Source organism: Gorilla gorilla, chromosome 4, assembly GCF_029281585.2.
Source record: "Gorilla gorilla gorilla isolate KB3781 chromosome 4, NHGRI_mGorGor1-v2.1_pri, whole genome shotgun sequence".
In the NCBI taxonomy this organism is placed as follows: domain Eukaryota; kingdom Metazoa; phylum Chordata; class Mammalia; order Primates; family Hominidae; genus Gorilla; species Gorilla gorilla.
Window position 1 is genome coordinate 125,850,863 of NC_073228.2, and position 15,248 is coordinate 125,866,110.

The 15,248-nt window shown below is 33.2% G+C and overlaps 1 protein-coding gene across 1 annotated transcript in view; it reads left to right on the forward strand.

Moving 5' to 3' along the window:
• Positions 1-15,248, forward strand: part of SRFBP1 (serum response factor binding protein 1) — a 63,642-nt gene that overhangs the window by 21,714 nt on the left and 26,680 nt on the right. The window contains exon 4 of the mRNA XM_004042403.5: positions 11,772-11,843. Within this exon, the coding sequence (XP_004042451.3) occupies positions 11,772-11,843 (72 nt within the window). The remainder of the gene's footprint in view (positions 1-11,771; positions 11,844-15,248) is intronic.

Genomic DNA, 15,248 nt, shown 5'->3' on the forward strand with positions numbered 1-15,248 from the left:
GTATGGTAAAACAGAAGTTTTTGGAGCTTCATTTGACTGCTTTATCTGGTAATGTTTATGTTTAATTAATATTTTTTGGTAAGATGCAGATCATTGTACAATTGAATTATACAAGTTTTTTAAGCTTTTGTTCACTGAAACAATTATTTTTATATATTGATGAAAATAATTTATAGGCAAAAAATGCATTCAGCTTAATTTTTAGAATATGAAGATGCAACTTTTGACATGAAATTCAGCTTGGAACTAAAGTGAGACAGTACTGTTTGTAGACATTTAGTAATTCTTTAACTGGCTGCCAGCAAAAACCTGACACTGGTAAAATTTCTTAGTAGTAAACTTTGTTTTATTATATTGTTCTCCTGTTCAAGACCCTAAAATTAGCTTCCTATTGTCTGCCAGATGGGATCTAATTTCTCATGAGTATTAAAAGCATTTTCATCAGTTGACCCCTGTCATCATGCATAACTGTATTAACCTCATTTGTATCTAATACTACAGTCAACATTATATTCCCTATACATTGCTCATTCTTATCTATGGTTTTGTCTCATAACAAGGCAGGATTTTCCACCACATCACACATACTTTTGCAAAATCAGAATGCATCATTTTCACAGCTTTCACCAACCTCTAAAGCAGTGATTTTATTGGGAAAGATGGAGGATGTATGCATAAGGCTTCCTGCCTTAGGGCATATGTCATAATGGATGGGAGTTTTGTGTGATTGGAGAAAGCTCCTCTAGTAATTTGGTTATATTTTTATTGTTCCCACCAACTGCGCTAAACAGAAATTACCCCACTTACTTAAAATTACCCTGCTTACTTCATCTTCATACATACAGTACTTAGGTAATCAGTTTTTAGAAATCTATTATTAACACATCTTTCTTTTTGTTACTATGACAGGTTATTGGCATGTTATTTCAAACATGAAACTCTGTTTGGATTGCCTTTTTACGCAATGTTCAGCACATAGAAGGCTTTCTGTGAAATTTCCGTGACATGTTTCAAATATAAATGGGCACATCTATAAATAGATTTTTAAGAGGTTATAGCAGTATATAATTTTTGTTTGACTTATTTGCTGTGGTGAGTAAATAACATATACAACATCAACATTCCTAGCCATAGTACACTTTAATTTTTAAGAATTTGAATTTCTATAGTCTTTTAATGCATATAAATGGCATGAATGAAATGTTATTTAAGGTGACCATTGCCTTCAACACGATTTTGAAAAGTTACGCTAAAACTAATAATGACAGAGGGATCCAGAACAGAGATATTTTCCAGATCAGCTATACCACACAATCCATTATCGTTGTCCAGATTGCATTGTGACTTTAGACCAGAAGCTAAAGTAGCTGTCTTTATTTCAGTTAGCGCTGTAGGATTCAAAAGACAGAAGTTTTACCTGATATTTTTTAGTCTGGTACTTTGCCAGAAAAGTTCAAATACTTATTTATAATGTCATCTCAGAACCATCCTCATGACCAAAACACTTTATTTTGGCTCAACAAAAATATATGTCTATACTTTGTGTGCGCCATGTTTGGCTAGTTTATAAAAATATAGAAATTAATATGGTGTCTGCCTTTGAGAAGCTTAAAGTCTAATGAGAAAAATGGAGAGAGCTTCACTGTGATGTATTGAAAGATGCTGATAGGCACATTGGAGGAGGGACACTTAGCACTGCTTGAGGATTCAAGGAAGTCTTTCTGTAACAGTGAGTCTTAAAAGTTGAATGAAACTTTACAAATTATAGGGTGAAAAACTTTAATTTGTATTGCTTCATTGTTTTGTTTTGGTGTTGGGTTTTGTTTTGTTTTTTCTTTTTTACATTGTAAAGGAAGTATGTGTAGAATCAAGAAATACAAAGCTTTTAGATTATTTTGTTAGTTTCTATTCATGAAGTCTGTGTAAAGGAAGATAGTGGTTTAAACTCAGATCTCAATATGGTCAAGAGAGATTAACTGGTGTGTTTTTTTAATCTAGGTAATAGAAAATAATAAACTTGAATGAAAGACATAGTTATTAAATACACTCTCTGCCATGGTTCCTGCACAGGGGCAGTGTTTACTGACATGTCTGGTTTATGTTATATCTAATACTGCGATAACTGAGATATTTAGTGTGACAATTTATAATACCTAACAAGTAAAAATAACTTCAGTATCCATTCTTTCAACAAGCACTTACTGAGCATTTACCAAATGCCATGTACTTTTCTAGACACTTATGGTATACCTGAGAAGAGTAGACAAAGGTTCCTGATCTTTTGTAATTTATTTTTGTGGGGGGTTGTGGGATTAGGGTAGACAACATAATAAATTTAAGTTAATTGTATATCATGTTAGTAGATTATGTACTGTGGAAGAAATAGAGCAGAGTGGGAAGGATTAGGAATGATGATATAAAGTAGGTACTTGGATATGTAAGGCTGCAGTTCAGAGAAATTATCTTGGCTACAGATGGAGATTTTGGGGAGATGTTCACATATATATGATATTTAAAATAATGAAACTGGATGAAATCAGTGAGGTATTATTAGATAATAGTAAAAGGAAGAGTACCAAGGACAGAGTCCTGGTCCATTCTTAAGTTAGAAGAGAAAGAACTAGCAAAGGAGACAAAGAAAAAATAACCAAGAATATGGGTCCAACCTAAGTCAAATGAAGATAGAGTATCAAGAAGAAAGGAAGAATTAACCTAACAAAAATTGATAGGCCAAGAAGGGGACAATGCTGCTGATAACGTTGAGTAAGAGGAGTACTGAGGTTTATTCATTAGATTTAGCAGCGTGGAGATCATTACGGGCTTAAAATAATGGGATTGATGTAATTGGGACAAAAGCCAATGAAGTGAGTTGGAGAGAAAATAAAGAGCATTTGGAGATGGCAAGTGTTGACAAGTGTTATAATTAGGTTGATCATGTAACCAAATTTCCCTGGGATTGTCCTGGTATTCATTCACCATGTGGCCCAGCATGTTTATTAATAGGGCCTTATTTTATTCTCAAATGGGCCCTAGTCTGAACAACAAATACATGATCAATGTGGTTGTGATTCATTGCTGTCAGTATTCTTTTTGACACCCAAATTTAGCCAGTGGTAGCCCCTTTAAGCCAGCCTACATAACTTGTTTGAGACCCTAATTTGAATCCCATTTGTCCTTTTCTGGCATAAGAAATTATCACAGGGTTTATACTTTTTCTGCCTCATATCCGTAATCAGCCATTTCTCTAAGAAGTCCTGCTTCATTATTAGTGGTATTTAAAAACCAAAATCCAAAACATGGATAGTTTTTGATTGGAAGGAAACGGAGTGAGAAAGTTTTTAGAATGACAGAATTTTAAAAAGCAAACATATTACAAAGATATTGAGGTAGAAAATTTATTCAGGTGATTCTATGTAGAACTGAATGTTAAACATGGAAGTGCATTATTAAATTAGAGCAGTTAGAGCAGAAAGATACATTAAGGCCGAGTACTGAAAGAATTTAAATACCAAACTGAAAGTTTGACTTCATTCTGTATTCCGGATGGTGATATAATGGGCCTTGGAGTTACTCATCCTCGAGTCTGGAAAACCAATTAGGCTATTATAATCCGCGCAATCCATAAAGAAGTCTTGAACCTAGGAGTAGGATAATGGTAATACAATGGAGGGAACAGATACAACTGACAGTACCAAAGACAAAGCAGAAAGGGTGATAGGAGCATAACAGAAGCATAGTGAAGGGACTCCCAGTATCACATGACTCTGAGCTGTCTAATCCTAGCAGCAGAGGATTGAGATGCAATTGGTTTCTATAGAGAACACAGGAATAGGTGTAGGAAGAAGATCTGATATTTTATTTGGAAAAAAAATCTATTGGCAATATGATGATAGAGTATAACTTTATTGAAGTTTCATCTAGAACTGTATTTAAAAAGCAGAACAGTATTTAGGAAATAAAGTTTTTGTTGTCACTGAAAGGTAATCATAATGAAATTCTCAACTGTAGAAAAGTATGAAGATTTTGATGTCTCTCACTCTTACAAGTTATTTCAGATTCTTTATTTCAGAGAAATGACTCATTTTCAAATAGACCAAAAATTTAGAACCCAGACATTTCTTGGCACCTTCTAATTTTTTGTATTGGTACATAATCCCTTATAACCTAAATATACTATTCCAATTTTGATCACACTTTGGAAAATACAAACATGTTTTATATTTTATTAAGTTAAAAGCCTGACTCTGATAAGATTCTCTTGAAATTAAAAATGTCAACATGGTTATTGCCTCCAAGTTGCTTTTTGTATTTACCCAATCTCCCTTCCCACAGCACAATACAGAATAGTTTGGTTACAAATGTTTACTTTCCCTACTTAACCAGAGGCAACACTGCACTGCTTATACACTTACGAGTCACTATATTAGATTGTTCAAACAAAGTCCCTGGAAAGAAGAAAGACAAGGTTGTAGCCAAATAACCAAAATTGGGATTACCTAATTTTGACTTAATTTGATATTCTGTGTAAAAGCAAAAAGTGGCATCTAGCACTGTGTGGAATAAGAGAACTAGAATAATTCTGATGGATCTGGCTATTAGGGGATGATGTCTTTAATGTAGAAAACATGAATAATATTAGTTTAACATAATTAGGAAGGGATTCAAACAATTTTTAATTGACCATCACTGACAACAGAATATAGCCACAAAGCAGAATACAAGGATTCTAGTCCTAGCCCTGCTTTGATTCTTTGAATGAGTTTCTTAAAGTTTCTTGGGTCATGATTTCCTCTTCTATAAAATGAGTGGGTCAGGAGTCCCCAAGACCACTCTGAGCCTTGATGATTCTCTAGAAAGATTCACAGGACTCATAAAAGGCTGTTATACTCACAAAAAGTTTATTACTCTTCAAGGATACTGATTAAAATCAGCAAAAGGAAGAGCACGTGGGGTGAAGTCCAGGAAAAAATAGGCATAATTCTAGGTGGCATCTCTCAGTGGAGTCATATGGCCACATTCCCATCATAATGTAACAACATGTTCAAAGTGTTGTCAACCAGGAAAGCTCACCTGAGCCTAGGTGTTGAGGGTTTTTATTGGCTGTTAGTCACGTAAGCATGAATTGCCTGCATGGCTGACCTCAGCTATTCAGACTGAAGCCACCCAAAGTGAAAACACATTCACCGTAAATCACATTGTTAACATAAACTCTCTGATCAGATTGGTACCTTGTGGCCCACAGGCTCAGAGGTCATCTAGGAGCTGGCCAAGGTCCAGTCCTGATGACAGGCCTTTCTCAAGTATGTACAGAGTTGAGCAACCTAAATTTTCTTTTTCCAAATTGAAATGTATCTAGGTATTTTTTTTCTCCTAAGTTCATAATGTATAACTTTTACATAAAATTTGCGTATTACTATGTAGAAAAATGCATTATATTCTGCATTCGAAATTGTAGAATATTTAGAGTATTTGCAATTATATTCAATTTAGAGAAAAATCTAAATTCAAGAGAACTACATTTATCTGAAAAAAAAAAGACATTGGAATTTGTTTATTTGTTTGAGACGGAGTCTAGCTCTGTTGCCAGGCTGGAGTGCAGTGGCACGATCTCGGCTCACTGCAACCTCCACCTCCCAGGTTCAAGCGATTCTCCTACCTCAGCCTCCTGAGTAGCTGGGATTACAGGCATGTGCCACTACACCCAGCTAATTTTTGTGTTTTTTTTTTAGTAGAGACGGGGTTTCACCATGTTGTCCAGGATGGTCTCGATGTCCTGACATCGTGATCTGCCCACCTCAGCCTCCCAAAGTGCTGGGATTACAGGTGTGAGCCACCGCGCCCTGCCTGGAATTAGTTTTAGATGAAGGAAAGCTAAGTGTCGCTGTCTGGTTAATCATTTTATTTAGCATTAACAATATACACTAGGAAGAGCATGGTGTAACAGTATCATATAAGCACAAACTAGTTTCTTTCACAATTTTAAGTGATATTAACCACGATTAAGTGTGGTGCATGAGGGACTAGGTGATCTTTAAACACTGAATACATATAAAATGCCCTTGGAATAGGTATATAACTCCTGTCTAAAATGTCTATTACTGGGTCTAGAAATGGATCTTAGTTTTCCATTTGGCATGAAACCTTTCCTCAGAAAGAACAAGGTTGTATCTGGCACCTGCCTGGCTAAATACCTAATGTAGTTTCTCAGCCATTCACAGTTATAAATCTGTATATTTCAGTGAGTCTTTTAAGTAGTGCTTTACCTTCTCCCATTATAAGTAAAACAGAGTAATTTAAAATACTTATGAGCAGTAAGTACTCTTCTTTGCAACACTCTAGTAGTCCTCTTGGCTGATTTTTTTTCCCAGTATTTGTTCTCTTTCAACTTTGTTTCTCTAAAGAAAAAGCCTAGATTGGCAACTGAAAATTTTTTGGCAAATCTTGGATTTGAATTTTTTGCTAATAAGAGACTTTACTGATTTTTTTTTTTCCTCTCTCACTAAGAAATAGACTTAAAATGGAGCTACCATTCAACCCAGGAATACCACTACTGAGTATATACCCGAAAAATTAAGTCATTCTACCAAAGACACATGGATGTCTGAATTCACGGCTGCACTATTTACAATAGCAAAGACATGGAATCAGTGCAGGTGCCCATCAATGGTAGATTGAATAAAGAAAATGTGGTCCATATATACTATGGAATACTGTGCAGCCATAAAAAAAGAATGAAATCGTGTCATTTGCAGCAACATGGTTGGAGCTGCAGGCTATATTCTAAAGCAAATTAACAGAGGAAGAGAAAAGCAAATACTGCATGTTCTCATTTTCACTTACAAGTAGGAGCTAATCATTGAGTACCTATGGACTTAAAATGGGAGCAGGAGACACCATGGACTACTAGAGGGTGGAGTGGGGAGAAGTCTGGGTTAAAAAATTCCATTGGGGTACTATCCTCACTATCAGCATGACGGGATCTTTACTCCAAACCTCAGCATCACACAATATTCCCGTGTAACAAATCTGTACATGTACCCTTGTATCTAAAATAAAAGTTGGGAAAAAAAGGAAATAGACATTTAAAATGTTTCTACTCTGGTCCAATTCTGTTCAACATGTGTCATTGTGCTTGAGTCTCATAGTCAAAGGTGAATAAGACACCATTCTTACCCTTGAAGAGCTTACACTCTAGGCTCTTCGTTCCATTTTTCTGTCAAGAATATGGAGAACAAAGGTTATTGTAAGCATAAGTTGTTTGTTTTATGTATGTCCTCAACACATTTTCTTTCGACTACATGTCTTATTGCCTGACCGCGTTCTCACTTGAAGCAGAATTGTTCCCAACAAGCTGGTTAGAACGTATGTACACTTCTGAATAGTTAGCCAGAAAGCTATAATGATTCTTTAGTGCCCAAGCCTCTGCATACCATTTGTCTTTCAGAGTTTGCTACTTTTTAGCCAAATTAGGGCTTACCTGCTTTCCAGTGCACTTGCAGAAAGCAATTTATAATGAAGAGAGTTGATGTATTGTCAGGTAAGGGACCCCAGCCTCAAATCCAGGGAAGTTGTCCATCATCCCAGGCATTCTTTGTAAATAATGAATTACTTCAGATCTTGAAAACTCAATTCTGCATGTCTCCTTCAGTTTTAATTACTGATCTTCTGGATTCTACTGAGTTTTGCTATGACTGGCTTCCATAATCAATTTGATATGTAATTTATATGTTCTTAAAACATAAGTAAATTTTGTGGCCAAATTATAATGTATTATTGACACTATTAAATTCAGTCCTGCAGTGATAAAAAAAAAAGTTGTTTAAAATTCTCCCTTAAAAAATAGATATTTTGAGTTAAAATATATGTAAATCTAGGTTTCAGAGCAGTTAGAGAAATAATTTGCGAGTCCTGACAATTTAGCATGAACTTCCCAAGCAGACTTCACAGCAGACTCTTAGGAGGATTCAGAAAAGCTATGTGTGAAATTTTCTGTAATCTTTTAATAGGAACACTAATATTTAAGGTGCTATCTGTGCAATTGTAATAGTACATCAAAAGGAGCCTTATTCTGAAAGTCAGTACCTGATTTCTTCTGAATAGGAAGTATAGGAAGATAAGAATAACTTCATAATATATCATTTATTGCAGTTTTTGTGTTGTCTAAAAAAAGTCTTAGTTTCTCGTTGTTTACTTAAAATAGTACCTGACAATTCCAGTTATGGCACAGCTTTCCTATCCATCCATATTTGCTAAACACAATTTTTACATTTTATATGAACCATGTTTTAGGAGACAGTATTCCCTTTTAATGACACATATAGCTGTATTTAAAACTAAGGTAATAAACGAGTTGGTCCAAAATACCAAAGTATAAATGGTATAATACAAAGAGTTTAAGCCATCCAAATGCATCTATATTTTACTTAGTTTTAAGGTAAATGTTTAATTATTGGCATTATTTATGGCACGTAGTGTTTGTCCGAATAATATGGTATAATGAATTATTTTATAATATGAAGACTGGTAGGAGATGGAAAATACATTAGTTTCCTAGTGCTTCTGTATCAAATTACGACAAATTTAGTGGCATAAAACAACACAAATGTATTGTCTTACAGTGCTGAAGGTTAGAAGTCGTAACAGTAACAGGACTGTATTATTTCTGTAGACTTTCAGTGGGGCCATATTCTCTCTGTAGGCTCTAGGGGAGAATTTTTCCTGCCTTTTCAGCTTCTGTAGGCCACCTGCATTCCTTGATTCATGGTGTCTTTCTCCATCTTCAAGGCAAGCAGCATAGCATCTTCTCTTCCCTCTCTCTTTCTCTTCTCCCCCCTCCACCTCCACCATTTCCCACACTTTCGTGTTTTTTTTTTTGTTTGTTTGTTTTGTTTTGTTTTTTTTCTCTGCATCTCCTTCTCTGACCTTTCTGCTACCCTCTTGTAAGGAAGATTGTGATTACATTTGGCTTACCTGGATAATCCAGGATAATAACCCCATCTTAAAAATTTCTTAACTTAATTACGTCAGCAAAGTCCCTTCTGCCATGTAAAATAACATGTTCATAGGCTCATGGACGTCTTGCAGGAGCTATTCAGCCTAGCACACAATGTGTAATTAATCGCTACTTAGGTTCTAAAAGTAGAGGATATTGTAATCATGCTTTGTGTTTGCGTATCATACTACTAGAGCTGCAAATGGTTTTCCCTTTCTCAATCAAATAACATGTTTTCCACTTATTAGCCCATTTTAGAGGTATTATATTCCTAAATTATTCCCTTTAGTTTTTATTACATGGATTTTTTAATGTCTTAAGTTTAATATCTACCATGTATCTGGGGCTTTGGGTTTCTGGGGCAAAAAAAGTAAAACAGTGAATGAGCTTTTTAAAAATTTTGATACTCTGGCTCCTGCTATTGCTATGAGTAATAAATTGCCCTTTGTCTCCGACCCAGGAGCCTCGTGTCTTCTACCGACATCTGTAATACTGTATTTGGCTAACTTGTTAGCTTGCAAATCTTGACATCGGGTATTGCTAATAATTAGTCCAACAAATTCACAGCCTTAGTGGCAAACATATTTCTTTAAATATACCCAACCTGATTAAATTCATATCAACTTCACTTTCTATATATCTTTTAAATATATTTTGTTGATTTTGAACCTTCACATCATTCTCCCTGTAATATTTCTGAAAGACCACAAAAGTTGCCAAAATTACCTGCCTGGGTTGCTCAGTCCCTCACATTTATGAAAAGACATATGTATATATTCCTTTCTGCTGAAAGGGTTATAATAACACTCAGCTCATATAAATCATGCTTCATTTTAAAACCTGTGTTTCTCATACCTAGAAGATTCTGATGGTCTTGTTTAAATGGTCATATGACATCATCACAAACCATGAAATATAAATTGATTTTGTGTTAGTTTTTCATGAATGCTCTTAACCGTGGTAGAGATTTTTTGAATTTATCATAGAGGCAGTAGGCCAGAAAGATGATGATCTAATAAAGGTACTAGTTAAGGTCAGCCTTTCTACCACCCAGTTATAGGACCTTGGACAAATCACGATTTGAGTCTTACTTTTCACTTGTTAAATGAAGAATTGACAGAGGTAATTTCGGTTACTTTTAGTTGAGTAATTTAATTCACTTACTTTCATTAATGTTATTTACCAATAGTTGTTTTAAGGCTAATAACCACTTTAAATGCTTTTTATAAATTTTGATATGTAGCATTTTCTTATTGTTAGACTGACATATCTGTTTATCTTTCCCCTTTCTCAAGACTTGTTTAGTTGAGGTGGTTTTATTTATTTATTGTTTTAATTCCAGGTGGAAGGGCCTTTTTTAATTTTTATTTTATTGATTAGTTGATTTTCTTTCATTTCTACTTTTTCGTTGTGACTGGAGAGTGTTGCTAATAATATTTTACTTGATGGAGCTTACTGTTACTGTACTGTCTTTGACTTAATATGTGATCATTTTTATCAATATTGCATGTGTACTTGAGAAGAAGATACAATTGTTGTTAAGATCTTGTAATTTTATTTCCCGATTTTGTTCTTTCTTGACTGGAAGTTGTGTGTCAGAGTCTTGAGCTAATAAATAGTATTTCTATTTCCTTTATTTCATGAAGTTTCTGCTTTATGTAATAGTTGTGTTTTATTTGACGCATAGTCATAAATGTTATCTTCTTTGTCTTCATTTTGTTTTCTTTGCCTCAGCTTTGTCTGAAACACAGTCTCAGCACCTGCTTTCTGATTTTTCCTGTTTGCCTGGTATATCTTTGAACCTTTTTAAATAACTGTGTTCTTTGTGAGTCTTTATTGTATACAGTATAGAGTTAGGTTTTGCTTTGATTCCATTTGAAAATATTTTTCTTTTAATAGGCACATTACACTAATTCACATTCTGTTATATTCCTGATGTTTCCTTTCAACTCTGTCATATTTTATATTCTAATTACTGAATATTGTATGTTGTATTTACTGTTCATTTCTCCACTTTAATGTGTCTTATTTGCGATTTAAAAAAAATTATTTTGGTATTTAGAAAAATCTGTATTTTCTTTCCATGGATGCCATTGTATTATATCTCTCATATTGCCTATACTTTTCCATTTTCTTATGTAATCTTTTATTTTCTACTCTGTTCATTTTGAACAGTATCCTTTAACTCCTGTTTACCTGACCTAAATGGTAGTCGGTAATCTTATTCTTTCCCCGTCTCCTCTACTTTTTCTAGTTGTAGTTTTTCTTGCTTAATCAAAACATATAAAGCCTACCTACTGTTCTTTCTCCTATACCCCCACACTTATTTTAGTCATAGCTCTACAAATAGATACAGTACTCAACATCAATTATTTTATCGAAGTTATCTCTTGCTGGCTTCTAGAAGATTCCTCAGGAGAGGCACATATATACAATATTTCCTGAATTCTTGCAGTTCAAAACTGTTTTTCTATATATTAGATATTTGAAGAGCTGCTTGACTGGGTATAAAATCCTAAGGTTAGAGTTGTTTGTATTGAGTTCCTTGATATTGCTTCTTACTTGCCTTGTATGTTGTTCTTAGAAGGATTTGCTCTTAAAGTCATTTTGCTGTGGCTATTTTAGTAGCATGATAATATCTTACTGGGGTGGGAGTTAATTCTTTTCTCAAAATTAAGATGTTATTTAATATTAAGTTTCTTAAGATATGGAAAGGAACTTAATAATAGTGATAAAAATAGACACATAACTAAAATTAATTTGTTTTATTCTTTCACAGGAATTGAAACCTGACATAGTAACTAAATCTGCTCTTGGTGATGATATCAACTTTGAAAAAATCTGCAAAAAGGTATATCTGCAATAGATTATATTTGTCTTATGAAAAGTTTCTCATTTATATTGCTTACTTTTTTCTTGAAGAGAAAACTTACCAAGAAGTCATGCTATTAGTTTGTAATTACTTTTCCTAACTGAACTCCATTACTGCCACCACAAAAAAAATTTATACTAATTTATACATTTTGTTTTGCTGTAATATCATACCTTCGAGGTCCTTAAAGGTATGTTGAACTTAATATGACATTTCATGTATTATATAAAAATTAGTCTGCTGATAATACTACTTAAAAGTAAGATGCTTTATTACTTTTCCAAATATTTTTTATGAATATCTCATTTAATGTGTACATTTACTCTTTGAAAGATGTTTTTTCACCCTCTTTTTACAAATGAGGAAATTGGAACCCAAAAAGAATTAAATTAGGTGATTAAGAACACACCACTGTTAGGTGGCATCATCATTACATTTTTCTACATCTTCCACTCTTTGGATTTTCTACTCCTGCTTCTTCCTTGCTAATTCCCTTTTATAATTTGTACCCATGTTGCTCCACTTGAGAACAGATTTTGTATTAATTGATTTTTCTGTATTGCGTTTGTTTTTACTTTCATTGATTTTTGCTCCATTCTACATTCTTTCCATCTTCTTGATTTGTGTTTTTTTCTGGTTTCTTAATGTGGAAGCTTAAATTACTGGTTTTAGACCTTTTCTAATAAAAGCATTTAATGCTATGCATTTATCTGTAAGCAGTACTTTAGCTGCATCTCATAAATTTTGTTATGCTGTATTTTCTTTTCTTAGTTTAAAATGTTTTAAATTTCCTTTGAACCCTCTTTGATTCATGGTTTAATTCGAAATGTGTTGCTTAATTTCCAGACAGTTAGGGGTTTTCCAGTATCTTTTTGCAGTTTTTTTTATTTAATTCCTTTATGATCCATGAACATAAACTTTGTGATTTCTATTCTTTTGTATGTTGTACTATTTGTTATAGTCCAGAGTATAGCATATCTTTGTAAATATTTCATGTGCACTTGAAGACAACATATATTATGTTGGAATATCTGTAAATGTTAAGTCAAATTGGTTGATGGTATTCAGATTATCCATATTTTTACTGTTTTGTTTTCTGCCTACTTTATTAAGAGGTGTGTTGGAACCTCCATCTATGAATGTCAGTTTGCCTATTTGATCTTTCAGTTTTGTCACTTTTTGCCATATGCATTTTGAAACATGTATGTTAGATATGTAAACTTTTAGGATTTATGTTCTTGGGGCGCTGATCCTTTATAATTATGTAATGGCCCTCCTTAACCCCGATAATATTTATTGTGCTGAAGTCTATCTTGTCTGAAATTTATATCACTGCTTTAGCTTTCTTTTGGTTAGTGTTTACATTCAATATCTTTCTCTATCATTTTACTTTTAACCTGCATATGTCTGTGTACTTAAGGTGATTTTTAAAAAATCAATAGCATATACTTGGATCATGCTTTTTATCCAATCTGATAATCTCTCTTTTAAGCGGTATGTTTAAGCCATTTCTATTCAATGTGATTATTGATGTGGTTGAATTAAAATCTACCAGTTAGCAGTTGTTTTCTATTTGCTTCATATCTTTTTTGCTTTGTTTTTCTTCTTTTTTGGTCTCCTGTGAGTTAATTGAGCATCTTATCTCTTCTATTGACCTATTCATTACATGTACATATTTTATTATTGTTTTTTAGTGTTCACTCTACAGTTCATAATATACACCTTTAATTAACCAAAATCTGCTTTCACATAATTTTATGCTGTTTTATATGCAGTGTAATGATCTAAGAACAGTAAATGCCAATTGCTTTATGCCTTCTATTGTGCCATTGTTGCAAAACATTTTACATATGCTATAAGCATATAATAGATTTTTCTGTTTTTGTTTTGAACATTTGAGCATTCAGTTCAGTTTTGACATAATTAAACATAAAAATAAATCATTTTTATACTTTCACTTATTCAGTTTTGATTGCTCTTTATTTCCTTGTTTAAATCCAAGTTTTCTGCTGGTGTATTTGTTTTTCCTGAAGACTCTTAAAATATCTTGAAGAGTAGATCTGCTGGCAGTAAGTTTCTACAATTTTTTTGGCAAGAAAGTTTTTTGTTTGTCCTTTATTTTAAAAAATATTTTTACTAAGTATAGAATTCTGTGTTGATAGCTCTTGTCTTTCTGCACTTTGTCATCTAGCTTCTTTAATTTTGTAAAAGTCTGCCATAATTCTTATCTTTGGTCCTCTGTATATAATGCCCCATCTCATCCCACTCCAAATTGACTATAAGATGTTCACTCTGACTGGTTCAGTGTAAATTTGCTATTTGTCCATCTTTTTTGTTTTTTGCTCTTTCTGGTTCTCTTAACTCTCCAGATAGGAACCAGAAATTCACAAGTCTCCAGGCTGGGTGACAGAGCGAGACTCCGTCTCAAAAAAAAAAAAAAAAAGTCTCAACATCTGAATTTTAGAAGAAAAGAAACCAGAAATCTAAATTTTGCATTAATTTTTATGATAAACTATAAGACTACCAAATTTTGGGTTATCTAGAGTGTAACCTTGAACTGTGTGTTCCCAGAGGATACATTATCATTCTTTCTGCCTTCAGGGGACTTGAGTAGAAAAATTTGACATACACTGACTCTGGATGTCATGTTTTTAATCAATAAAATACTTCAATGAGATCACCATTAAAGATCCCTTCTCCAAGCTCTTAAGTTTTTCTCTTTTTTCTAAACCTCCATAAAGTTTTGCTTTTGAGAATCACTATTCTCAAAAAGTGATGGGATAATTCAAATGTAATAAACCAGAGCATACTTTAAAATATACTATGATAATTATATAAAAGTTTCTAATCATAACTACTTGAGTAAAATAAATAAAAGTTTGTGTAATGTTAAGATCTCTCAAATTGTTGGAAATTTTGCTATAACAGATTGGTAGCTAAATACTCATTCAGTCGATGTTTATGTGCAAATCAGCATGCTAGATGATTTAGGGCCATGATTTCCAAAACTTATTTTTCTCAGAACCTTTTGTTACAAATTTTACCCCACACTAAGTGTTGTATATTAAATAAATGAAAACAGCTACTGTGGGGATTGGGGCTGGCAGTTAAGAAGCCAAGTCATCCTTTGGTATCTTAAAAGCATTGCTAAGGACAGTACAAGAAAATATAAGAGATAATCTTAACCACAGAGTTTATTTCTAAAAGAGAATTTATACTTGTAACTAACTATAAGGTGTGTGTAAGAAAAAGATTTAAAAATACTCATTCTTATATTACTATTGATTTGTCTTTAAAATTGAATTATTTATTAAATACAACCTATATTCAGTGCTTATAGTTTTCACTAAAGTATGTTAGATACAATCACATTTAATTTTTAAT